This window comes from Pelecanus crispus, chromosome 18, assembly GCF_030463565.1.
Source record: "Pelecanus crispus isolate bPelCri1 chromosome 18, bPelCri1.pri, whole genome shotgun sequence".
NCBI classification, from domain to species: Eukaryota; Metazoa; Chordata; class Aves; order Pelecaniformes; family Pelecanidae; genus Pelecanus; species Pelecanus crispus.
In genome coordinates, this window is record NC_134660.1 from 3,625,880 (window position 1) to 3,649,965 (window position 24,086).

The window sequence follows — 24,086 nt, forward strand, 5'->3', positions numbered from 1 at the left end:
TACATGTGCATGTGCATTTATCTCCCCCAAAACACCAGTTCCTGCAGCATTTACCCCATACCCAGCTATAAGCATCGGCGGTGCGTTCTGCTGTGGTGCACCTGAGAAATGCCATCTCCCCTGCCCAGGTCTTGCAATGCCTTTGGGAGATGGCGGCCAGCAGAGCCGGGGTAACGCCCGTTGTCTTGCTGCGGCTTGGATGGGCCTCTACTGCACGCGGCAGCAAAGCGTGCAGGCTTTGCAGCCTTTCCCAGCCCTCTGACAGGAGCCCTCCCGCTGCCGAAACGCCGAGAGCCGTCAGGCGAGAAAGCGCCTTCCTTCTGGCCAAACTGCGCGTCAGCAGAACCACACGCTAAAACGCCTTCCACCGCAAAATTTGCTGCAGATCTCGCTTGGTACGGAGCTCAGCTGTGGACCTAGTTCTCTGTAGAAAGCTTACCTAGACGAGCGCGCACACGCACCCCGGTTGCCTGCAGCTGGGCAGCCGTGGCCCGGCGGTTATCCCAGCCGGGAGGGATCGGGACGGGGCAGCCAGACCCCACGGAAGCGGCCGCGGAAGGCCCCTCTCCGCGAGCCCGCCGTGCACGGTGGGAGCAAGGGCTGCCGGTGCCCCTGCAGCAGAGTCCCGACAGGCGCTGACGGGCGGCGTGGCCGTCACCCTGCGCCTGCTGCTTGCCCGCAGCTCGCCCGCCGGCAAAGGTCGCTCGGCCGAAGGACACCTGCGTTAGCCGTGTGCGGAAACCCTGTGCGCTGGGGCTGCTGCTAGCCTCTGTGCTCACGACAGATAAACCTCCTTAGGATAGCCGTTTCTTTTCTTCTATTTCTCTGTTCATTACCAACATCTGGACCAAACCTGTCATGCCATTTCTAGCAAGAAGGGGGAAAAAAATATTCCCAAATTATCGGTCCTGCTTTTTCACACTGTGGCTCCACAGCGCCCTTTAGTTTCTGCAGCTGAGATTGCAAAAGCTGAGGAAACACCGGGGAGTAGCTCTGCCTGGTCCCAAGGGAGTTTACATCTGCATTAGCCAGAGAAACACCTGATGCTCATAAATGGACCGGTAACAACTGCACCCCAACAAGGGGAAGGACTGCTACACAAAGCTGATTTGCTGCCCGCAGGGCACCCGCTCTCCCTTCCAGCTCCTCTCTGCCCCAGCCAATTCAGGACTGTGCCCTTTGCTGTGCTTGATCAAGGCTGAGGAAAGCCTGCCACGACCCAGGCTGAGGGTCAGGTGGGGAACAGCTTCCTTTTGCTAAGCGTTAGTGATGATACACACTCGGGAATGTGTTCGGCTGCTGGAGACTCCTGAACTCGGGTCCTGTTCTTGTGATGGGAGCTCGAGAGGAGGATGGGAGCTGACCCGGCTGCAGAGGGATGGGAGACGAGAGTGGGGGTGAGCGTGACCTTGCTCTTCTCTTCGAGGGCTGCCCTGCTGCAGGACGGCTCAGGGCTCAGTTCCTCTGCTCGCTACCGCACAGCAAAGGCCGGGGGCAGGAGTGCTGTAGCGGAGCAGGAAGACGCCCTCCCAGCAGTGGCGAACACACATCAGCCTGGCACCGAGGTACCCACGCACAGAAAGCTGCAGTCTCTACTTAGGGGTCTTCAGAAACAGCTGCTGTTCCAAAGGAGAATGTGCTCAGGAGCTGCAGCCACGAGCTTGGACAACGTCATGTTTTGCAGACTAGCACAGAAAGTGGCGTGAGTCAGCTGTATGCCGAGGCCCAATATGTCATTGACAGCCGTAACGGTACAACCTAGCCGGGCTTGGGCGGAGTAACGCTCAGGCCAGACTACTGCTTTTCTGTAGAGCTACTTGTTATCATGGAAAAGAGCCAAACATAAGACACTATTGCAGATGCAGGGGAAAGGCCACTGCTGGGGAGAAGAGAATGGTGATGAAAGCTCAAGCTCGTGGCAACAGAAGTGAAGGAAATGTTCAGGCACACACCTGCAAGAAATGCCCAATGCACAGCTCAAACAAATCACTTTAATACGCTTTTCTGTCTGCCTGCAAAACAAAGCACGAGGTGGCTGCTTCCATCCGCATTTAATTCTCACGTACAAACAGTCAGCACGTGTGTGTTAACGTGGGTCTGCCTGGCCAAGCACAAACGGATTAAATCCCCTTTTGCAATCACATGCCTGATGCTACCGCAGTGCAGCTTCGGGACTGCAGCGATGAAGCCAGCGTTACCCAACATCAGCGTCACAGCTGGGTCAATAGCGACTGCTGCCCGAGCGAAGCGCTGAGCGCAGAGGCCAGCAGCAGCCCTGCGCGGGGGCCAGCAGCGAGGGGCCCTGGCAATGGCATTAGCACGGACATCTCCAGACCTCCAGCATCGGCAGATTTCTGAGTAGCCAGGCAAAAAAGTCAGTTCCTTTTTTCATAAAAAAGGGCTCACAGAGACTTGTCCTTTGGTGCCCGCTCCTTTCCTGGCTCACAGGCTTGACAGCAGCATCTTGTCTTCTTGCCTCCCACTTCTATCTCAGGCAGCCACAACTGGTGACCAAGCTTAAGTTTGGTCTTTTAAGGGGGATTTACTGATCTGTGCATCCCTCCAATTCCTGCCACATTTCATTCCTTCTTCTCCCTACAAAATTTCAGCAGCAAAAGCTTGATTCATTTTCTCTGCACTTGTTGGCAAATACCACACTCAAACTCTATGCTTCTTACCAGTATGCTGATTTTTTTAAATGCATCCAGCTTATTATAAATAAATATGCTCACAAAGCAATTACTCCTCAGCAACTGGTACAAAGTAAAAAGCCACAATGTACTGCAAACAGGAGGGCCCCTCCCTTGGTTTTAGGAAACCTACAAAATGGTGAAATAATGACTACTTTTAATCACTTAAGAATGTGTACCATTTGTCTGGGGCAATGAAAGAAGCCTTGCAGCAAAGCGTGGATGGCAGATTCCCTCCCCCAGTTTTCCGTGAGCACCACATCAGCTCATGCAGAGCATACGCACACAAGCTGTTGGGTTTATGTCTTTATTCTCTGGAACAGAAGTTGGTGGAGCTTATGCAAAGCCGGGAGGACAGGCCTGCCTCCAATTTGAGAATTGTTTCTTACGCTTCAGGGCTTCGATGGCTGATGAATTCCTGGAGCAGAGCTTGCGCTTCTCCTCGCCGACTCATCTTGGTTGCCTTGCCCTGAAAGCGGCCTCGCTTCCCAGCTCCTTTGCCTCCCAGCAGCTCTGCCACCCTGCAGTGACAACAGCACAGGCCGAAGGCCACTCACTCGCAAAGAGAGCGGCATGGCCCAACCTGCTCCAGAGAGCAAACAAGGATCCGTGCCCTAATTATACTGCTCAGCTGCTTACTCTGCAACATTCGAATTCTTACTAATTTTAAAGAAACCATAGAACATCTTACCTGGGACCTAAATGCTCAACTGCTTCAACAGGTCCAGCTAGAAGAAAGAGTCCTGCTTCTTTTTCATCTCCCACAGTCAGGAACAGCAGGGCTTCCTACGGACAGAGATGGATCTTGCTCCAGAATAACCAGTGCCCTCCTCGTCCGGGAAGAGGACAGAGACACCAGCCACGGGACCCATCCAAGCATGCAAACAATTCAGAAGTTTGTGTGCGTTACTGAGACAGAGACTCAATTTGAAGAAAGTAAAAGGGAGAGGGGCTTTTGAACCTTTTATGTGTGAGCATTTATTGTGGGGGACAGAACGGGTACTGGGGTATCCTAAATTAAAAAGATATGGTTGGCAGCTGGACTAAATGATTGTTGTAAGTCCCTTCCAACTGAAATATTCTATTCTATTCTATTCTATTCTATTCTATTCTATTCTATTCTATTCTATTCTATTCTATTCTATTCTATTCTATTCTATTCTATAGGAGCTGATGAGGTTCTGTACAGCTCTTTGGGGTCAGGCTCTTCTACAGCGCTCTGAATTTTCACTGTTGTATTTCTTGACTGTTGAGGATTCCCCTGCAGACTGAGGCTGCTGGGGACAATAACCCCAGGTAACTTTTGAAAGGAGACAGACCTGTAGCGTGTGACTATGGTACTAACAGAAGCCTGGCCCTGCCTGCGCTACAGCTTGAATGCAAAAGCCAGTGGTGTCAGGTTAGTCTTCATCAGCGACTCACCTCTGTCCCAATTTCATTAGCGATGATATTCATAAATTCAGAGTCACCCTCTTTCCTGTATGGATGGGTAAAAAACCACTTCAGAAAGAAGCAAAAATCCCCTCTGGAGTCCAAAATATCAATCAGAAACCAAAGGCCTGATCAGGTCTGGGGTTTTGGCCTCTTGCTGTTAGGATGGAGGTTAGGTTTTTTTCCTATATATCTAAATCCTCATTGTGCATTCCTGTGGACATATTAGGAATCATTTAAGTGTTTATCTTTAAGAAATAGAGCTCCTCAGTTTTATTTGAAAATATCAAGGGCAGAGAGAAATCAGACACAGTTATTTCTTAGCTATAAAACCAGAATTCAGTGCCTGAATTACTAACGCATTCCTTTAATTACGCAACCTTCCAGCAGGCTGAGGCAGTTTAATACTCTATTCAGCTTGTTTATATTCTTCCTTCAGAAACAAGCCTGAAAAGGTGTCAGAGAGATGCAACTGCCATAAAATGTGCAAGATACCATTTTACCCTTTCCCCTGAACTCCCCCATACCTGTGTAATACAAAGAGCTGATTTTGAACGGGTTTGCTCTTGAAGTCCTGGGCTATCAAAACAGCAATGTCTCGAAGCAGGTTCAAGTTATTCTGAAAGAAAAGCAAATAACCTGTACCGCAGCTGGAGAAGTCAGCATGAACACTGAGTTGTGTTCCCAGAGATGGAAGCAGTTTTCATAATATCCACAAAAGCTGATGTCTACGATTCAAGTCCCAGTTATCACGACTAAAGCTCAGGTCTACAGGGAGGAGCCACAGTCTGCTTTTCTCAGCCACCCTCGTACCTTCTGAAGCAGTTTCACAGAGCTCTGCAGTCTCTTCACAGCCTCTACGTGCTCACCTGGTCCATTTCTGAAAGAACAAGGAGAATTTGGATCGCCACTCTGCAGGACAAAGAAAGGATTTCTTAAAGGAGCAAAAGCAGGTAACATCCTAAAAAGCACCGCGTAGATGTACCCTGAGGCTTACGTGGTATTTGACAGAAGGAATACTAAAGATGAAATAATCAAAGTGGAAAGGGTATTACTTGAGCAGTGAGGTTAGAGCCTTCTCAGTACTGTGACTTTGTTCGATTGACTTCAGCACTCTGTTTCCTGCCAGGAAGACCAAGTTGGTTTTGTTTTTTTTCCCTTTTTCTGTGCCAAGGAGTTTAATAACCTTAAAAAGAAAATCGCCCTGGTCAGAAAGGAACAGTACCTTGCTTATACTCACACAGGTAGTCAGTTCCTACTAGACTATGCCTTGTTGTGAATACTGCCTCTCTGCCAGTGAAAATAAACTGATTAAAATCAGCCATAAGGTCAACATACAAAAAAAAAAAAAAGGATGGTGATAGAGTGGAATTAATACAATTTGCTAGTCATGGAATTAATGCAATTTGTGGAATTAATACAATTTGCTGCACTCTGCAGTGCATCTGGATATCTCTGCTCCAACAGACTCCAACAAATGACTGAAAAGACAGAAACGCTTAAAGGCAGCTCTAGAATTTTATCTCCAGCTCCCTACACAGAGGGATTTCTCATTCATGACACTCAAAAATATCAGAGCTTTAAGCAGAGGGAACAAATGGCTAGCAACCCAGCAGTGCACCGCCAAGCTGGCAATATACCACGTGCCTGCTGCAGAGGCATCAGCAGTTCAGAAAATATAATTGCTGCAGACAAGGGCTGAGTTCTGTTACAAAGAAAGGAGCCTGGCTGACTGGACAAAGACAGCCGACCCGCGTGCGGCCCTGTTGGGGCTCACCCAGCGCGGGGCTCCTGCTGCCCCCTCTACCATCGGGACAATTTCCAGCAGACCCTGGATCTCAGGGACTTCTGCGGCGCTAGGTCTGAACGCGTGGAGCGAGGCTCCCCAAGGCAGCTCAGCGGCAGCCCCCCACCTGCAAGTCACTCAGGTTGGAGACATGAGTCCCACAGCACATGTTGGAGTCTATGCCTTCGATGTCAACAACTCGCACCGGCCCCACGTGATCATCTGGCAAACCCCGGCTTCTCACCTAGCAAAAGAAGGACAACGGCAAGCGAGGTGACAGCCATGCCGCAGTTATTTCGGTCCCACGGATATCGTCAGTTCGCTCCCCACCACTCACTGTTTCAATTTCAGGGTCATCTGCAGCCAGCTCCCTCACCACCACGGGTACCCTCTCCCGGATCTTCTCATTCACGCTCCTCTCCAGGGCCTCTATTTGCTCTGCTGTCATGGAGGGGGTGTCCAGCTCAATGACACTTCGCTGGCGGCCCAGCTCCCTGCACCGATGAAGAACATCTGCCGCTGGAGCTGAGGTCAGCTGGAAGATCCCTCTGTGCAGCACTAAATGCCATCCCACTGCTGGGAATGCAGTGACTGAAACAAAACATACTTCCCTCCTCTCCCCGTTATTTACAGAGGACCAGATGCATACCAAACACTTGGAGGACAAGACAGAGCAAATACTTTGCACAGCTTCTCTCCAGTTCAGTCACCTCTCCCAGGCCCTCTGAGCTCGAGTGAAATGGCCGAGCACAAACTGCTTTTGCTTTATCAATGTTCAGCTCCCGCGGCCCAGCGCGGCGGCACGCGCCAAACAGGGTAAGACTGGGGTCAAAAGGAGCCTTTTCCCTGCTCACCATGAAGTTGTCTTGAATCCAAACATCTGTTCCGCGATGGCAGTGATGAGATGCTGTCCTGGAAGAGACGTGCAAGCAACAGCTTTGAGTGCCACTGGACACAGGAAAAGAGATTTTCAGTCAGACTGTATTTTTTCCGCTGACATTCCCCATGACATCTGCAACGCCCGGGCACGTGCTCGGCACTGTGGGGCTTATGCTACCGCTTAGGAGCGGGCAGAAGAGACAGCCAGCGCCTCGTGGGCCTTGGGACCACGAGAGCACCGCGGCGCACGCTGAAGACTTCGAAGCAGGTCGAACTTTTCCTTCCAAACCTCTCTGCAGTGGGTTTGTTTCCCAGCCAAGGAGAGCCCTCCGGGGAAGCGCCTGCCTTCCCAGGCGGCCCCGGGGCTGGACCGTGCGGGCAGAGCTGTAGGGCTTCCCCCTCCCCTGACCCGGGTGGGCAGAAACTGGGCACAAACTGGGACCCAGGGCCTGGGTCAAGCCACGCGAGGCCGCCCCGGACGGGGCCCCCGGTGCCGCCAGCCGCCCCTGCAGCGAGGCGGTACCGGAGGCTCCCCGGTCGGGCCGCGACACGGACCCGAGTGCTGCTGCATGTGGTCGAAGCGGCGCTCCCAGTCCAGCGACAGCAGCACCTCGGCGCCCGGCTCCAGCGCCGCCTGCACGAAGTGGACGGCCTCGGGGCCCCGCCGGGTCACGCGCAGCACCGGTACATCGCCGATGAGACCGCGGTCGTCCGGCTGCGGACACGGGGAGTCAGTGCCGCCGAACCGGCCCCGGCCCCGGCCCCGGCCCCCGCCCCCGCCCCGGCCCCCGGCCCCGGCCCCGGCCCCCGGCCCCCAGCCCCCGGCCCCCGCCCGGCGCCCGGCCCCCGGCCCCCGCCCGGCGCCCGGCCCCCGGCCCCCGCCCGGCCCATACCTGCCCGCCGCCCTCGGGGAAGAGGATGGTGTCCTCCAGCACCACCTGGAACCCGCGCACCGGCTCCCCGCCGCCCTCGGGCTGCAGCTCCGCCGCCCGGCACGACACCACCCTGGTGGCGAACTGCAACGGAGGCGGCGGCGCCGTGAGGGCCGGCCCCGCCTCCCCCGCGCCGCGCCGCGCCGCGCCTGCCCCGCCGCTACCTGCCGGGCCCAGCTGTCCCGCTGGCACTGGAACACCATGGCGGCAGCGGCGGCGGGAGGGACACGGGGCTGGCGGTGACGGCGGCCGCGGAGGGACACGGGGCTGGCGGTGACGGCCGCGGAGGGACACGGGGCTGGCGGTGACGGCGGCCGGGGTGGGACACGGGGCTGGCGGTGACGGCCGCGGAGGGACACGGGGCTGGCGGTGACGGCGGCCGGGGTGGGACACGGGGCTGGCGGTCGCGTCCGCTGCACCGCAGGTGGGCGGGGCCTGCACGGTGACGCGCGGTGCGCGCGCCCGGCGGCGGCGGCGGCGGGGCAGAAGGGGAAGGAGAAGAGGAAGAGGAAGAGGAAGAGGAAGAGGAAGAGGAAGAAGAGGAAGAAGAAGGAGGAGAAGGAGAAGAAGGAGGACAAGAAGAAGAAGAGGAAGAAGAAGGAGGAGGAGGAAAAGGAAAAGGAAAGGAAAAGGAGAAGGAGGAGAAGAAGAAGAAGAAGGAGAAGGAAGAGGAGGAAAAGGAGGAGGAGGAGGAAAAGGAAAAGGAGAAGGAGGAAGAAAAGGAGAAGGAAAAGGAGGAGGAGGAGGAAAAGGAAAAGGAGAAGGAGGAAGAAAAGGAGAAGGAAAAGGAGGAGGAGGAGGAAAAGGAAAAGGAGAAGGAGGAAGAAAAGGAGAAGGAAAAGGAGGAGGAGGAGGAAAAGGAAAAGGAGAAGGAGGAAGAAAAGGAGAAGGAAAAGGAGGAGGAGGAGGAAAAGGAGAAGGAGGAGGAGGAGGAGAAGGAGGAGGGCTCCCTGGCGCAGCGGAGCCCAAGTGGACAGCAGACGGTGGCAGCAGCTCACGTTTATTGCCCCATACCCCACGTGGGTAACCGGCATGGGGAGACCGGACGGCTCCCGCCACCCTGGGTCGGGGTCTGCTACGCTCGGCAGGGAACCGGCCAGGGCAGCTCCGCTTCCTCAGAGAGCCCTGCCCCTGCTGCTCGTCGGCGCGTGCTGCCGGTGCACCGGGAAGCCTCCTGCGGCCATGGCATCCCCGGAGGCCTGGGCTTCAGACGTCGTCCTGCGGGAGGGAAGAGTGAGGGGGCAGGGAAGGGGCCAGCCCCTGGCCGCAATGGCCGGCACCGGCTGGGCAACCCCAGGCTGCTCCCGGGACCGTGTCCCGGATGGCTCCGGGATGGGCTGCCTGAGGAGAGCAGCTGGAGCTGCAGCCGGCGGCCTGGAGCAAGCAGAGGGCCAGAGGCTCAGCTCTGCTCCGTGGAGTCAGCTGCAGCACGCAGCAGCGTCTGAGGGAAGCAGCTTGCGGGCAGTACTTACATCCAGGTCGTCCATGGCTGGGGGAGGGCCTTTGTCCGTCACCTTCTCCAGGAGCTGGACGGGAAACAAATGGCTGTGGGAACTCCGAATGCCCGGCTCTCCTCCATCCCGAGCACCCACCCCACACGTGCCCCGGGACTCCCAGGCCTGTGGGCCGGCTCACCTCTGCGTACTGCTCCACCATGGCCCTCTCCACCTCCTCGTCCCCTTCCCAGTCTCGCCAGTTGTCAAAGTCCACGGAGAGCCAGGCCGGCTGTGGGCAGAGAGAACATCCCCTGAGGGAGGGAACAGCACAGAGGGGATGCGGCAGGCCCGTCCTCGCAGCCCAGGGATTGCTCTGTGGGGTGAGCGCAGGCTGCTCCTGCCCAGGCGAGGGGACTGGGTGGGCTGGGGAAGGACAGGGAGGGGGCTGTGTCCCTTCGCCTGTGGGTGCTGGCCCTAACCCTGCCTGCGTCGAGGGAAAGGGGTGCTGCATCCTTCCTGGAGGGCAGAGGTCCATGGACTGTCAGTGACCGTGAGGTCGGGCTTTTTGGGAGCTCTGCATTGGGATGTCCGTGTGGGACCCTCGAAGTCTGTCCCCAGGGCAGGTTGGTCCCCAGGAGCCGTGAGGTGCTGCGTGGGGACAGCACACGCGCTGAGGCTGGTCTGGCCTGCTGGGCGCCACACACACCTTGATGTTCTCCTTGGTGATGCGGGGCCAGGCCACCTTCTCCTTCCACTTCCTCATAAAGCACGTGATGGAGCGGTCAGAGCGCTTCTCCCGTGAGTCCTGCCAAGAGATCGGGGGTGCCTCACCTCAGTGTCTGCCGGACTCCCCTCTGTAATCTGCTGCAGACACACGCAGGATCAAAGCTCAGGCACGTGCAGGCCGTGGGGGACACACACAACCACGGAGACAAGTTGTTTCTGGCCCAACGCAGCACTGCGAGTGCCAGGCCCAGGGTCAGGGCTCCCAGGCTTGTGCTCACCGTAGCCAGGCTCCCGGGGAACGGGCAGGATTCAATGCTAAGCGGCGTTGCTCAGGCTGGGTTTAACCCTGAGCCTGATGCAGGCTGTCGGAGAACAGTTTGCTGGGGGGAAACCTCACCTTGGAGCTGACCCTGGCATACAGGTTGATCTCGTTGTAGAACTCCACGCCGTCTGCATTTTTGCAACTGCCAAAACACCGTAACAGCCTGGCTTAGGAGAGGGCGGAGGCTGCGTGCGTCCTGCTCTTACAGGGTCCCCCCACCCCCCGAGCCCCTCCCGGGGCAGCGGCAGCTCACCTGAACACCAGCCGCTGGTCCTCGATGACGACCTTAACATCCGTGCTGTCCTCGACACAGAACTCCAGGTAGACGTACCGCGGGCGGTCGTACCACAGCGTCTTTGCGGGTTGCCTTGGGAGAGAGCAGACCCGCGGGCGTTTGCACGGTGCCCACCCAGCGCTCTGCAGGGACCACGCGGGGCACGGGCTGGGGACGGGGGCAAGGAAGGTGCCCCGAACGTGTGCCCTGTCCGGGCCGAGCGCGGGGCTGGCAGCGGGAGCGAGGTGGGCGCAGGGCGGTGGGCACGCAGCGCTCCCCTCTCACGCCTCGCACGGCCCCAGGCCGCGGCAGCCAGCAGGGCCCAGTGGGCCGGCCTGCCCTCGCTCTCCCCCGCCATTCCCGGTGCCATGCCCCCGCTGCCCCGGGATGGAGGGTCCGGGCCCTGGAGGGGTGCCCGAGACCCCGACCGGGAGCTGCCCCGGGCAGCGGGCGCTGCCCGTCCCGTATCGTCCTGTGCCGTCTCGTCTTGTCCCGTCCCGTCCCGTCCGGCCGCGCTCACCTCGCCATGGCGGTGCCGGCCCCGCCCCGCGCTATTTCGGGCCGGGGGCGCGGCTGTCGGCGGGGCCGGGAGCGGGGACCGGGAGTGGGGGTCAGCCGCGCCGGGCCGGGCGCAGCGCGGCCACCTCGCAGCTCGGTCGCCGGCCCAGCGGTGGGCGCACCCCGCGCCGGGCCACTCTCCCCGGGACCGCCGGGACACCCGGGACCGCCGGGACCCCCGGCCACGCCGCAGCCGCCCCGCCGCGCCGCGTGGGGGCGCGCTGGCGCCGCGCAGGCCCCGCCCCCGCCCCAGTCCCCGCCCCCTCGCCACCAGACCCCGCCCCTTCCCGCCTCAGACCACGCCCCCAGTCACTCAGGCCCCGCCCTCCTCCGCTCAGACCCCGCCCCTCCCGCCTCCAGGCCCCGCCGCGCCCCGCCTCAGGCCGCGGCGGCAAGATGGCGGCGGTGTGGCGGCGCCGGTAGCGGCTGCCATGGAGGCGGAGGGCGGCCCGCTGGGCCCGGGGGAGCGCTGGGCGCCGGTGGGCGCCGTGTCGGCGGCGACGACGGCGGAGGACGAGGAGGAGGACGAGGAGGAGGCGGCGGAGGGCGGGTCGCCGCGGTCGGTGCCGCGGCTGCGGGCCGAGCGGCGCCGCCTGCACGGGGCGCTGCTGGCGCTGGCCTCGCACTTCGCCCAGGTGCAGTTCCGGCTGCGGCAGGTGGCCCGGGCCGGGCCGGCCGAGCAGCAGCGCCTGCTCCGCGACCTGGAGGACTTCGCCTTCCGCGGCTGCCCCGCGCCGCTGGCCCATGGCCTCGGCGATGCCCCGGTGAGTGTGCGGGCCGGCCCGCTGCCGGTGGCGGGACCTGCTGCCGGGAAAGGGGGGCACGGGCCACAGTCGAGCCGGCTCTGCGGGGCCCTGCTGCTGGCAGAGCGGTGGCTTTAGCTGGGGTAAGGAGAATGCCGTCTGCCTTCGGATAACGGCATCGCGTGGTTTTCCATTCTATGCTGTCCGTCCCCGAGGTCGGTACGGGTGTCTGACCTGGGTAAAGCCCGTTAGCGGCGGCCGTGCTCCTGTTCAGTGCTGGGATGTGCGGAGGGGAGTATCCATGGCCGAGGCGAGGCGTGGCCGTCACGGCCACCTAACGCCGCGCTGTCCAGAGGCTCCGCTGCGGGTTGCAGCTGGCTCCCAGGAGAGACCGGGCTGGCGGTTTTGCACGCAGCTCGGTTACAGGAGCGTGCAGGTCCTTGATGACTTGGAGCCGGCTCGTGGGGACGTGTGTTAAAGCCCTGCTTTGTGCGTTACCGCTCCACTCCGAGATAAAGCGGTGACTCAGAGGATCTTTGATACGTACACGTTATTTGGCTGCTTGCAACAGTGCTTCCTGGATCCTGGCCTTGTGAGATGGGGCTGGCGTGCAGGAGGTCTGCAGAGGCTCTTCCTTTGTCAGCTGAGGTGATGTGGCTGGTACCTCTCCTTGACGTACAGGCACGTCTTTTCCTCAGCCTGGCATGCAGCGTTCACTAGCTAAGCGCGTGAGCTGAAGGAAACGCTCTTCACATCACGGTCCTGTTCTCTGGGGCTTGATTATGACAGTAAATCTTCCATTCATTTTATTTACTGGTAACTTTTTCTCAGAGTGAGCGAGAGAAGCAGGAGCAAATTGAGGTCCAGAAGGAGAAGCAGAGAGAGCTGATCCTGCAGCTCAAGACGCAGCTGGATGACCTGGAGACATTTGCTTACCAGGAGGGCAGCTATGATTCTCTGCCACAGTCTGTGGTTATGGAAAGACAACGGGTAAGGCTTAAAAAGTCCTTCTGCCTGTATTTCTTCTTAGCATTTGTGAGCCCCTTACAGGCTGTAGGAGTTGGTCAGTCCTTATTTCTTGCCAGCAGCTGTAACAGAGTATCAGTAGTTCATCTGCATGTGTAAGCCTGTCCCGCGTCTTCTCTTGCAATTTTCTATGTGCAGCAAAGGTGGCCTGTTTCCAAGGTGATGAAAGGGTAAAAGAGTATTTTGAAGCTCGTGGGCAGCAGCACCACACGGTGAGATCACGCTGCTAACTCATGTTTTGCAGATGATTATAAATGAGTTGATAAAGAAGCTGGACATGGACTTGAGTGAAGATATTGCAACGCTCTCTCCAGAGGAATTGCGACAGCGTGTGGATGCTGCCATAGCGCAGATTGTTAATCCAGCCAGGGTGAAGGAACAGCTGGTGGAACAACTGAAGACACAGATAAGGGACCTCGAGATGTTCATCAACTTCATTCAGGGTCAGTGCTGAGTTTTCAGATGAGCAGATTGATTTGCTTTGTAATTCCCTGACAAAGTTATGAGGAGGGAGGTCACATGTCAGCAGATGCAGGAAGGGTTTCTGGGTCACGGGGAAGTACAGATCTGTCTGAACTGATGGTAGGGAGAACAAGAGACTGACAAAAAAGGCGTGGAGAGGTCTAAGGAATATTGAGCTTAATACTTGGGATACGCAGCTTAAATTCACAAGTGTGAAATAATAGTGTGAAATTCTTGTTCTAGATGAAGTTGGAAGCTCTGGTAAGGCAGAAGATGGACACTGTGAATGTGCAGGCAGAAAAGACGGCGGTGGCTCCTACAAACCAAATACACGGCCTTCTGGAAATAGAGGTGGGCACTGCTTGGCTCAGAGCTTCTGGCACGGCTCCTGCCATCACTCATTTGAGGTTCAGCAAGCAGGAACCAGCATCCAGTCATGCTAGGCTGCTTTGCTTTTTTCCTGGCAGTTGGTTTCTGTTCTTTCCTCCTCCCACTGACAGAAGGTCTGTGTCCAGTTCCTTTACCCTTCCTCCATGGGCTCATTAGGGTAGTCACAGAACCTGAACGCGTGGGACTGGTCCTCAGCTGAGATCAGGAATAGAAGGGACTTCTGATACTTGGCGCAAAATGCAGACAGCCTGAGCAGCCTTGTCTTGTACACACTGTTGGGCTGCACTGTAGTTAGTGCTCTTTGAGTTCTTAGCTCTGTGAGCAGATACAGCGAGGTGGATGGGTCCAGTGTTCTTTGTAATTTGAGTCTTGTGTACTTATCACAGGAATTTAGTGGAGCTAGAATAGTATACTAGAGGAAACAGAATACTGGTCCGGATGGATTTTGGATCTTAGCCAGCGTGGCTACTCTTGCAAATTGAATTTAATAATGGCATCAGGAGGAAGCAGCGTATGTTAGCCTGCTGAGACAAGACGCTTCCTGAAAGTAGCCAGCGATCTCCTTCAGCAAAGGTTTTGGTATCTCCTAATTACCCGTGTGATACTGTCGTGTCGAAAGAATGATCTCTTCTCACTATGTATGTGCCCACTAGGAAAGCTGTTGTAGGATTTCTTCTCTGTAAGATGACCCGATTGTCGAGAACAGGCCCTGCAAATGTTTGCTTTTCTGGTTGGCTTCGGTGCGTTGAAAGTGGAAAAAGTAGCATCAGTCCTAGAGACAAAAGCTCCCAAGGAGGAGACATTTGTGCTCCCTTTTTGTGCATGAAAGAGCAGAGCTGTTGATTCCTTAATGAGAGTATTTTTTTTCCTCTTTTTCTAATCTGATCAGTGAACCCAGAAGATGCCAGAAAGATGCGAGAAACGGGCCTGCACCTCATGCGTCGCATGCTTGCTGTGCTACAAATATTTGCTCTCAGTCAGTTTGGTTGTGCTACCGGTCAGATTCCTCGCACCCTCTGGCAGAAGGACCAAGCCAGCAAGGACTATTCCCCTTTAATTAAGAAACTGGAGTTGTCAGTAGAGCGGGTGAGGCAGCTAGCTATGAAACACCAGCAGGAAGACCATGTTATCAGTTCCTTGGATCTGCAGGACATTCCCTTAGGAGGTAGAGATGAGCTGACTCTAGCTGTGCGGAAGGAGTTGACCATTGCTTTGCGAGACCTTATGGCTCACGGGCTCTATGCCTCTTCTCAAGGAATGAGCCTGGTATTGGCACCCATCGCGTGCTTGATTCCTGCGTTCACCTCCTCCCCGCAGACCATGCATCCCTGGGAGCTCTTTGTGAAGTATTACAACACTAAGAATGGACAAGCCTTTGTGGAATCCCCGGCTCGTAAGCTCTCCCAGTCCTTTGCCTTGCCTGTGACAGGAGGAGTGGCCATTACCCCCAAACAGAGCCTGCTGACAGCGATTCACACTGTCCTTACGGAGCATGACCCCTTCAAGCGCAGCGCAGACTCTGAACTGAAAGCTCTGGTGTGCATGGCGCTAAACGAGCAGCGCCTGGTCTCCTGGGTAAATCTGATCTGTAAATCTGGAGCTCTGGTACAATCCCACTACCAGCCATGGAGCTACATGGCAAACACAGGCTTTGAGAGCGCGCTCAACGTTCTCAGTCGCCTGAGCAACTTGAAGTTCAATCTCCCGGTGGACCTGGCTGTCCGGCAGCTGAAAAACATCAAAGATGCTTTTTGATGTATTTTTACTGTAGAACATCCATTTTCCACAAGTAGGCAGCTGTTGGGCTCAAGAAGCCTGGCTTTTTTAAGACCAAGTTTAGTTCTTTGAAATTGATATTTGCTTTTAGGGAAATCTTACGGTGTCTTGACGCTGGAAATCTGTGTTTTACGAGGCTGCCGCTGCAAAGCTGCTGGAGGTTGTGCGCTGTATGGCACCTTGCCCTGCCCTTTTTGTGCAGCTCTGAAGAGCAAAACTGCTTTGCTGGTGAGCAGATGCCAGCGAGCGTTCAGCGTGTGAGGCTGGCTGCCCCGAGCGCGGTAGAGGCCTGGCCATGGAGCCTACCGGTGGGGGAAAACCCCCTTAGAGCGTGCAGCTTAGCTCCTGCGCTGCATCCGCGTGGTTATTTCTCAAAGTTTGCGGTCTAGGCGCCTCACGGGAAGAGTGAGGCGGGCTGGCCAGTGTTTGGTTGCCTCGGGGTTGCCCAGCGGTGACTGACTTGCCCTCCCCGGCATGAATGTGTGAAACTGGGGAGATCTGGTGCATGGGGCTGCGCTCCTCCGGCGGCTCAGCGATCCGCAGAAGCGACCACGTTCTTCAGGCTGCTGGCTGAGGGGCCAGCACCGGCGGCTTTGTCCAGCGATCCCAGAGCTCCTTCTCTGAAGCTTTTGTGCGACGGTCAGCGCGCCAGCGGCCTGGTGGTTTGTAGGGGATGCATTAAATCGCTTTAGCAAGTGTACGTGTGGGGAGAGCCCGTCTCCAGTGACCGTGTTTTAATTCGTGTTCGTTCCTAGCCTCTGTGCTGCGGCTCTGCTAGCTCGCTTGGTTTGTAATATTTATAAAAGGAGTTTAAATTATCCGCAGTTCCTGCTGGAAGGGGGACCGGCTCCGGGCGGGGTGGAGCGGCGGCCCTGTGGCGGCAAGGCCCCGGGGAGCGGCTCCCTGCGGCCGGGCCCGCCTTGCCGCGGCCACCAGGGAAGGCCGCGCAGCCGGGGTGTCCCGGGGGGAGCGGCGGGGATCGGCGGGCGGCGGGCGGACAGGCAGACGGACAGACAGACACCCGGCTCGCCGCCCGTTGCCCAGCAACCGCTGCGTGGGCCTCCGCGCATGCGCGGCCGGCTCCTGGCGGACGAAGCGGAAGCGGCGTACGGTGACGCGGGGTGAAAGGTCGCGGGCGAAGGGGCCGCTTCCTTTTCCGGTTTGGGCGCCATCGCCGCGGGAGCCTCGGTGAGTGCGGGGCCGGGGGCGGGATCCGCCGCCATCCGCCGCCATCCGCGGGGCCGGCGGGCCGGGGGCGCGGCCGTGACCGCCGCCTGCTGTCTCCGCAGAGATGGGGAAGTTCATGAAGCCGGGGAAGGTGGTGCTGGTGCTGGCCGGCCGCTACTCGGGGCGCAAGGCCGTCATCGTGAAGGTGAGCGCGGGGCCGGCGGGGCCGCCCTGCAGAGCGGGCGAGAGTCCGGAGCGCTGCTGCCGCCGCCGCTGCCGCCTGTTTCGGGAGGCGGCCGTAGGAACGGCGTTCCCGCTGGGCTGGCGGCGGCTGGCGCTCCGCGGTGCCATCGCCGGCTGCCGTCGGTGTCTTTCAGAACATCGACGACGGCACTTCGGACCGGCCGTACAGCCACGCCTTGGTGGCGGGCATCGACCGCTACCCGCGGAAGGTGACTGCCGCCATGGGCAAGAAGAAGATCGCGAAGAGGTCCAAGATCAAGTCTTTCGTCAAGGTTTACAACTACAACCACCTGATGCCCACCCGGTGAGTGGGGCTGCCGCTGGCGCAGCTGGGGAAGTCTCGTCTGCTTTCAGCACTCGTAGTTCTCGTGTGTTCTCTCTGGTGACTGCTGGGAGTCACCAAGGTTCTTAATTACGTGGCTGAACGAACGCGAGGCATACGATCTGCAAAAACAGGGACTTGGGTGTGGGGCTGAGGGGAAATACAAGTGAGCTTCTGAAATCAGGCGGCTGGCTCTCACTTCAGGCACACTCGCTTTCCACTTGATCACGGGGTGTCAGCGGGTGAGCATCTGAAACAGTCATGGGGACCTGGGGGTGCTGGCAGAGCTCTCGCGGCTCAGTGACATTTCTTCGCGTCCCCCCAGAGCTCTGGCTGGTGCAGGCTGCCACGTACAACGCTCTGGATAGAGCTGCTTGTCTCCTGCGAAGCGCGTAGCTCTCCTTTATAGGCTGAATTACATGTCTCTGGATGCCGTGGTGCTTTCCAGAACAGAGAAGGCCCTAAGAGCTGTAGTCCCTTAACCTGGCACTACTATGTGTGTTTCACCGGTTCGGGCTGTCCGCTGTCGTTTCACCCTCGTGCCAGGTACCGTGACTGTTTCGAACCTTGCTGCTCTCTTGCCCAGGTATTCTGTTGATATTCCGCTGGACAAAACAGTGGTCAATAAGGACGTGTTCAGGGACCCCGCTCTAAAACGCAAAGCGAGACGTGAAGCCAAGGTGAAATTTGAGGAAAGGTGAGTTGGAAGCTCGTCCCTTCAGTGGCGTCAGCACCGATCCCCGTGGCAAGGACTCGGCGCAGTTGTGCCGCAGCCCAGCTGGGTCGCAGGTTGGACGCTTCTCTGCCAACTTTTTTGAATATGTTTTTGGTTGCGTGCATTCCTCCTCGCTTTCTGTGTGTATTCACACAACTGTCTGTTCAGAGACTTGGGCGGCTGAGATGGGGAACAGTTTACCAACAGCCGTAGACTCAGGCTGACATTTGTGATGCCACCGCAGCCTCGTGCCAGCAGGAGCGGGGCCTTCCAGGTGCCAGATGGCGATCTCTTGGCGTCTCGCTGCCCGTTCATCCGCTGTCTGCTGCTGGTCTTAGTGGTACAGGGTGGCACCGATGCTTTGCCCGGGATCGTTTGAGTTACGGTCCTTCTTTTCAGTTTTCCGTTCAGAAACTCCTTCAGCGGAAGGAGCTGCGTGGCCCCAGCAGGACGTGGGGTGTCTCACGCGGGGTGCTGGCTGTTTTAACGTGCTCCGCCCGTGGTGGCGGGCCCTTCTCCGAGGGCATCTCCCGGTGCCCGCCATCCACACGAGACGTCTGGTGGGGCTGCTGCACGCTGGTCTCTTACCTCTCGGGGTGGAAAATGCCATGGCGTGGGTGTCCTTTGTGAGGTGGCTTTATGAGAAAATCTGGAAGCTGGCATTCGCTTCCCTTGGCGATTCAAATGTTTAAAGCGGGTCCAGTCGCAGCCTGGGCTGAAGAGACCAGGTGAATTAGCTCTGGCTGAGCTGGGTGCCGTGTCCTGCCCATGGGAGGGTACAGATGGCTCGGGCACGGGCCTGGTGCTGTTGCCTGCTGGCACAGAGCATTCTCTAACCTTTGTGTTCCTCTTTCAGATACAAGACTGGCAAGAATAAGTGGTTCTTCCAGAAGCTGCGATTCTAAAGGTGTAACGAGGTTTCATCAATAAATGTTTATTAAAAACCATTTATGTTTTGTTGTATTAAAAAAAAAAAAAAGCGGTGCTAGGGCTTTTCCTCTGTGGTGTGGCTGTTGTTGCTTTGTACGTCTGTAAGAGCTGGGGCAGCTGTAAGAGCTGGGGAGCTCCCGGTGAGCTTTGGAGTGTCTGTGGAGCGTTGTACGGCCTGAACTGAGGGTGAAGGTGCCATCTCTGTGGGCCGGTCCTGGGGCACCTCCCGCTCTGCTGCTCTGTTCTCTTCCTGTGTCTGAAGGGTGATTTATGTCATTCCTGCCCCCACTGGAAATCTCTGATTCCCAAAGCTGTGGTAATCCCTGTAAGAATAAGGGTGGGAGAGGGAAGGTGAATGGGTAATTCCAGATGTCTGCTTCTCTCGTCTCATCCCTGAGAAATACAGCGGCGTGTGTTAATACAGCATTAAATTTTTGGTGACCGTGGCAAATGCTCTTTATCGTGCAAGTGAGGGCCTTCCCCGGCTGGCTGGGGACAGTGGGTGAGTTGGGGTGTTGCACCACGGAGGGGGGCGTGGGGCGGGAGGGGAAGGGGTTCTTTACTGATAAATAACGGGCTGAGGAGGGGTGGGTTGCTGCGGGGAGGTGAGTCCCATGGGGAGCAGGGTGGGTGGGTGGGCGGCACGGCCCTGCGGGGCAGCACAGAATAAGTGGAAAGATATGAATGTGAGCCAGCAGCGTGCCCAGGTGGCCAAGAAGACCAACAGCATCCTGGCTTGTGTCAGGAGTAGTGTGGCCAGCAGGAGCAGGGCAGTGATCGTCCCCCTGTACTCAAGTGTTGGTGAGGCTGCACCTCGAATGCTGGGTCCAGTTTTGGGCCCCTTGGTACAAGAAGGACACTGAGGTTCTGGAACGTGTTCAGAGAAGGGCAATGAAGCTGGTGAAGGGTCTGGAGCACAGGTCCTGTGAGGAGCGGCTGAGGGAACTGGGGGTGTTCAGCCTGGAGAAGAGGAGGCTGAGGGGAGACCTTATCACTCTACAGCTGCCTGACAGGAGGGTGCAGTGAGGCGAGTGTTGGGCTCTTCTCCCAAGTAGTTAGTGCTAGAACAAAAGAAAATGGGCTCAAGCTGCGCCAGGGAGGTTTAGATTGGATATTAGGAAAAATTTCTTTACAGAAAGAGTGGTCAAGCATTGGAACAGGCTGCCCAGAGAGGTGGTGGAGTCCCCATCCCTGGAGGGGTTCAAAAACCGTGTAGATGTGGCACTCTGGGACATGGTTTAGTGAGCATGGGGGTGTTGGGTTGACGGTCGGACTGATGATCTTAGAGCTCCTTTCCAACCTTAATGATTCCTAGTCTTACTTTCATTAAAAAATAATCCAGCCACCAAGCCAGGACACACGAAATTAATTATGACTCTGCCCTTAATTGGTTTAGTGGTGGAGTTGGTAGCGTTAGGTTAATGGTTGGACTGGATGATCTTAAAGGTCTTTTTCCACCTAAACGATTCTATGATTCTGTGATCGGGTTTTTGGGGCTGTCCCGGCCGGGGTTGCTTCTGTCCCCGCCCCGGCGCCGGGGCGGGGCCGCGAAAGCGAAACCGAAAGCGGAGGCCGGGAGGAGGCAGCGGGGACCGGGCCGGGCCGGGCAGGGCAGAGCCGGGCAGGACCGGGCCGGGCAGCGCAGCGCAGGCAGAACCGGGCAGGGCAGGACCGGGCCGGGCCGGGCCCCCCCGCTGCCGCCGCCGGACCCGCCGCCGTTCAGCCCCGGCGCCGCGGAGATGGATTCGGAGGAGGTGAGGGGCTGAGCCCCGGGGGACCCGCGGGCCGGGGGCGAGGGGAGCGGGGTCGGCCCGGGGCTCGGCGCAGCGGGGCTGAGGACCCCCTCCTGCCTTTTAGGACTCCTTCGTCCAGCTGCCCCTCCCCGAGGGCCTGGAGACCGGCAGCGCGGAGACCGGCAGCGCGGAGACCGGCAGCACGGAGACCGGCAGCGCGGAGACCGGCAGCGCGGAGACCGGCAGCGCGGAGGCCAGCAGCGCGGAGACCGGCAGCGCGGAGACCGGCAGCGCGGAGACCGGCGGCCTGGAGGCGACCCCCGAGCAAGTCCTGCAGGAGATCGAGCGTTGCAAGGTGCGTCCCGGACAGGTGGCTCAGGTCAGATCCAAACCGCCCCGGGGCCCCCCCCGGCCAGCCTAGGCTGCCAGCTTGAGGTTCTTATTTTTTCTTGGACCGTGAGATTCTTATTTTTTTTCTTGGACTAGGAGCCAGGAGCGGTAGAGAGGGGGTATCCCGCGGTTAAGAGGGCCTGTACGGGGCTCTGGGGCTCCGCGCCGGGAGCAGCCTGCCTCCTTCCCGAAGGAGCAGCGTGTGCCGGGGCTGGACCGGTGGGGGTGACACAGTGTCTGCAGGGTCTCGCTGTCTGATGGTACCTCTCACAGGAACTTTGTAGTGCTCTGGAGAAAGACCATGTGAACCTACAAATGGACAAGGAAGCTCTAGAGCAAAAGACACAAGAGCTGAGGAAAGAGAGAGACCTTCTTCATAAAAGTCTCGGGCAACAAATGGAGTTAAACAGAGATAAACAGATGTCCTGCCAGGTTGGTGATCGGAGGAGTTGTCGGGCTTGGAAAGGTGGCAGCGGGTGGTGGGGCTGCATCACTCGGCTCCCTGCTCTGAGATCACTTTGCTCTGGACCCGGTGGAGGTTTCGCGGGATGTCACGAGGCCTGTGCCGAGACGTGACCTGGTGCCGCGGCTATGGAGGAAGGGCCGTAATCAAAACACGAGGAGCTAGCGCAGGGCTGCAGGCAGGCAAGAGCAGAGAAACGGTGTGGGTGGAGCCATGTCCAAGAACAGCGCTGTGCTTAAAATGGAGAGCGTGCCACAGCCCCTCGCGTCCTGGTGGTTACCTTACTGCCCTCTCTTTCATTCCTTCCAGGCAAGCGTCTTTTTAGTAAAGGAGGAGAACAACAGACTGAGGCTGGAGATGCAGATGCTGAAAGAGAAGCTGGAAGAAGTGAAGAAGAGGGTCCCCTGGGAGGATCCAGCGATGGTAGTAGTGTTGTGTGGGCACTCGGGTCTGCTGGCAAGGGGCGTGAGCCTGGCTGGAGAGCCTGCAGGCGAAGGCAGCTGGGCACCGTGTGACGACTGGCACAGCTCTTGCGAGCGGGTGGCTCCTCTGCCAGGGCCAGAAGCTCCAGTCGTGGCTTTGGGACTCCAGGCACAGCCAGGCCCTAGGGGAGACTCTGCTGAGGCTCTCTAGCTGTTTATTTTGAGCCACGAGATTGTTCCTCGTCTGTGGATTGGCAGGGACAGGCCCCATGCAGGGTCCGGTCTCCTCCAGGTGCTGTCTGTGTGCTTGAACCTAGATGCTGTCTGCCCTGCCAGAGAAGAAAATGGAGTTTAAGGGACTTGTGACAAACAAGGAGGACGTGAACAAGCTGATGCTCACCCCACTGATCCGCTACCCTCTGCCGGGGGGCTCAGCTCTCATCACCTTCGAGAAGGCAGAGGGTAAGAGCGAGACGAGCGCTGCCGCAGCCGGGTGGCCTGGTCGATCGGCTTTGGGCCTGCCCTGCATCTGCTCCCTGGGCCAGGGCTCGGAGCTCTGCCCCCTCCACCGGCATTGCGCGGGGTTATGCCCCCTCCCCAAAGCGTTAGCTGCCCCGTGGCCTGTCCGGCGGCGTGCTCGGAGCAGGCGGTCGATCCCCCGTGCTGGGGCCTCTCCCTGCTTGCAGTGGCCCAGAGAATCATAGAGGCGAAGGAGCACACGGTGGAGCTGAGCTGCGGGGAGGAGCTGGAGGAGCTCGACCGGTGCAGAGTGCAAGTGCAAGCAGCGCCAGTGGACATACTGCTGCCATCCGCCCTGGAGGTAGGTCCCGAGGGCCCGCTGCTGCCCGCACCGCGGAGAACCACGGAGCTGCCCTGGGCACGCACCGGCTTTGCTGCGCCCTGCTCCGCCGCTCCCCGAGCTTGCCTCTGCCAGGTCACTGGTAGCAGCCCAGCTCAGGGCGTTAGCGCCGCAGCTCTGCGCTGCTCCCCCGAGCTGTGGGGCCGGCCCTGCCCTGCGCTGACCGGCCTGTGCCGCCCACAGATCAGGCTGTCTTGGAGCAGCAGGAGTATCCTCGTGTCTGGCCTGCCCAGCCTGGGCATCTCCGAGGAGGCACTGCTGGACAAGCTGGAGCTCTTCTTCAGCAAGACGAAGAACGGGGGCGGCGAGGTGGAGAGCAGGGAGTTCCTGGAAAGCTCTGACCAGGTGGTGCTGACCTTCGCGCAGGACGGAGGTGCGTGGGGCGTGCTGAGCTCGGGCTGTCGGCAAGGGGGGAGCTGCCCAGCTGCCTCTGGGGGGGCACGGGCCGTCTCCCACGAGCAGATGGAGCTGTGTCTGTGGGGGAGGCAGGGTGAGCCCAGGCTGTCCTGTCTCCCCTGAGGCTGTGCTGGCGCAGGTGAGCTGGGGCTGGGCAGTGCCAGCCGTGGTGTCCGCGCCGGGGCCGTAACCTCCCCTGGGGCTCAGCAGGGGCCTGGGTGGCTCAGGGCTTTCCTCTCCATCTGCAGTGGCAGAGCCGCTAATTGTGAGAGGACGCATCCAGATGCATATCGGGAAAGGAAGATACGAGCTCAAAATATCACCGTGCATGAGTGGAGACATCACTGACCTGCAGGTAAGGGCTCGAACGCTGGTGCCAAGCGGCATCTGCCAGCCCGGGGCGAGCCAGCATGGGTGGGGGCTCCTGAAGACCCGCTCCCCACGCCGCTGCGCAGCCTGAGGCGCAGTTCCTGCAGGTGTCCCCGAGCAGAGCGGCGTTCCACCCTGCTCGGCAAACGCCCCGAGGGGCCCCTTCCCTGCGTGCCCTCCCGCCGCCCCGCGCGGCACAGGGCCCGCGGCCGCTCACCCCCGGCTCTGCCCAGCTCCAGCCCTCCCGCTGCCCCAGGACCGTCCTGCTCTCGGGGATCCCAGACGTGCTGGGTGAGGAGGCCATGGGGGACACCCTGGAGATCCACTTCCAGAAGGCCAGCCGTGGCGGGGGAGAGGTGGAGGCCCTGGCCTACGTCCCGGCGGGAGAACACGGGGTGGCCGTTTTCATGGAGGACGCGGGCTAGGCAGCCCAATGCAGTGGAGTTCTGCATGGCCGCTGGCCCCTGGGCACGGTGGGAATTAAAGCATCTGCAGGGAGCACCGTGTCTGTCGTGATGGGGTTGGGGACGGGGACGAGGATGGGGATAAGGACAAGAATGGGGATGGGGACGAGGATGGGGACGGGGATAAGGACGGGGATGGGGACGAGAATGGGGATGGGGATAAGGACGGGGATGGGGATGAG

The 24,086-nt window shown here is 58.6% G+C and overlaps 5 protein-coding genes across 5 annotated transcripts; 3 read left to right on the forward strand and 2 right to left on the reverse strand.

The window, feature by feature from the left end:
- Positions 1-2,423: 2,423 nt before the first annotated feature.
- Positions 2,424-7,921, reverse strand: AARSD1 (alanyl-tRNA synthetase domain containing 1). The gene is made up of 13 exons (XM_075722907.1): positions 7,883-7,921; positions 7,680-7,802; positions 7,342-7,501; positions 6,762-6,819; positions 6,245-6,401; positions 6,035-6,151; positions 5,177-5,307; positions 4,935-5,001; positions 4,649-4,740; positions 4,113-4,167; positions 3,382-3,476; positions 3,080-3,211; positions 2,424-2,595 (listed from the first exon to the last, which is right to left on the reverse strand). Exons 1-13 carry the CDS (start codon positions 7,919-7,921, stop codon positions 2,580-2,582), a joined length of 1,242 nt encoding a protein of 413 aa, XP_075579022.1. The 3' UTR covers positions 2,424-2,579.
- Positions 7,922-8,924: 1,003 nt separating this feature from the next.
- Positions 8,925-11,004, reverse strand: PTGES3L (prostaglandin E synthase 3 like). Its single transcript, XM_075723027.1, has 7 exons — positions 10,997-11,004; positions 10,456-10,644; positions 10,278-10,344; positions 9,861-9,959; positions 9,354-9,443; positions 9,191-9,244; positions 8,925-8,936 (listed from the first exon to the last, which is right to left on the reverse strand). The coding sequence occupies exons 1-7, from the start codon at positions 11,002-11,004 to the stop codon at positions 8,925-8,927; spliced, it is 519 nt and encodes a 172-aa protein (XP_075579142.1).
- Positions 11,005-11,465: 461 nt separating this feature from the next.
- RUNDC1 (RUN domain containing 1) lies at positions 11,466-16,274 on the forward strand. Its single transcript, XM_075722900.1, has 5 exons — positions 11,466-11,798; positions 12,609-12,767; positions 13,048-13,246; positions 13,509-13,616; positions 14,545-16,274. The coding sequence occupies exons 1-5, from the start codon at positions 11,466-11,468 to the stop codon at positions 15,408-15,410; spliced, it is 1,665 nt and encodes a 554-aa protein (XP_075579015.1). The 3' UTR covers positions 15,411-16,274.
- A 314-nt stretch (positions 16,275-16,588) lies between these two features.
- RPL27 (ribosomal protein L27) lies at positions 16,589-18,825 on the forward strand. The gene is made up of 5 exons (XM_075722922.1): positions 16,589-16,619; positions 16,721-16,803; positions 16,976-17,145; positions 17,750-17,860; positions 18,735-18,825. Exons 2-5 carry the CDS (start codon positions 16,723-16,725, stop codon positions 18,781-18,783), a joined length of 411 nt encoding a protein of 136 aa, XP_075579037.1. The 5' UTR covers positions 16,589-16,619; positions 16,721-16,722; the 3' UTR covers positions 18,784-18,825.
- Positions 18,826-20,547: 1,722 nt separating this feature from the next.
- IFI35 (interferon induced protein 35) lies at positions 20,548-23,925 on the forward strand. Its single transcript, XM_075722909.1, has 10 exons — positions 20,548-20,562; positions 20,666-20,691; positions 20,851-20,896; positions 21,205-21,363; positions 21,704-21,817; positions 22,134-22,278; positions 22,503-22,636; positions 22,859-23,048; positions 23,320-23,426; positions 23,674-23,925. Exons 1-10 carry the CDS (start codon positions 20,548-20,550, stop codon positions 23,863-23,865), a joined length of 1,128 nt encoding a protein of 375 aa, XP_075579024.1. The 3' UTR covers positions 23,866-23,925.
- The last annotated feature ends 161 nt before the right edge of the window (positions 23,926-24,086 follow it).

Coding starts and splice junctions, on each gene's coding strand:
- RUNDC1 (XM_075722900.1), top strand. CDS start 11,466: ATGGAGGCGGAGGGCGGCCCGCTGGGCCCGGGGGAGCGCTGGGCGCCG. Junction 11,799..12,608: donor ATGGCCTCGGCGATGCCCCG/GTGAGTGTGCGG, acceptor ACTTTTTCTCAG/AGTGAGCGAGAGAAGCAGGA. Junction 13,617..14,544: donor ACGGCCTTCTGGAAATAGAG/GTGGGCACTGCT, acceptor TAATCTGATCAG/TGAACCCAGAAGATGCCAGA.
- IFI35 (XM_075722909.1), top strand. Junction 20,692..20,850: donor TTCGTCCAGCTGCCCCTCCC/CGAGGGCCTGGA, acceptor GACCGGCGGCCT/GGAGGCGACCCCCGAGCAAG. Junction 22,637..22,858: donor TGCTGCCATCCGCCCTGGAG/GTAGGTCCCGAG, acceptor TGCCGCCCACAG/ATCAGGCTGTCTTGGAGCAG.
- AARSD1 (XM_075722907.1), bottom strand. CDS start 7,921: ATGGTGTTCCAGTGCCAGCGGGACAGCTGGGCCCGGCAG. Junction 5,308..6,034: donor CCAACCTGAGTGACTTGCAG/GTGGGGGGCTGC, acceptor TTTCTTTTTAAG/GTTATTAAACTCCTTGGCAC. Junction 4,741..4,934: donor CTGTGAAACTGCTTCAGAAG/GTACGAGGGTGG, acceptor CTTTTCTTTCAG/AATAACTTGAACCTGCTTCG.
- PTGES3L (XM_075723027.1), bottom strand. Junction 10,345..10,455: donor GACCAGCGGCTGGTGTTCAG/GTGAGCTGCCGC, acceptor GTGTTTTGGCAG/TTGCAAAAATGCAGACGGCG. Junction 9,960..10,277: donor ATGCCAGGGTCAGCTCCAAG/GTGAGGTTTCCC, acceptor ATCTCTTGGCAG/GACTCACGGGAGAAGCGCTC.
- RPL27 (XM_075722922.1), top strand. CDS start 16,723: ATGGGGAAGTTCATGAAGCCGGGGAAGGTGGTGCTGGTGCTGGCCGGC. Junction 16,804..16,975: donor GCAAGGCCGTCATCGTGAAG/GTGAGCGCGGGG, acceptor GGTGTCTTTCAG/AACATCGACGACGGCACTTC. Junction 17,861..18,734: donor AAGGTGAAATTTGAGGAAAG/GTGAGTTGGAAG, acceptor TTCCTCTTTCAG/ATACAAGACTGGCAAGAATA.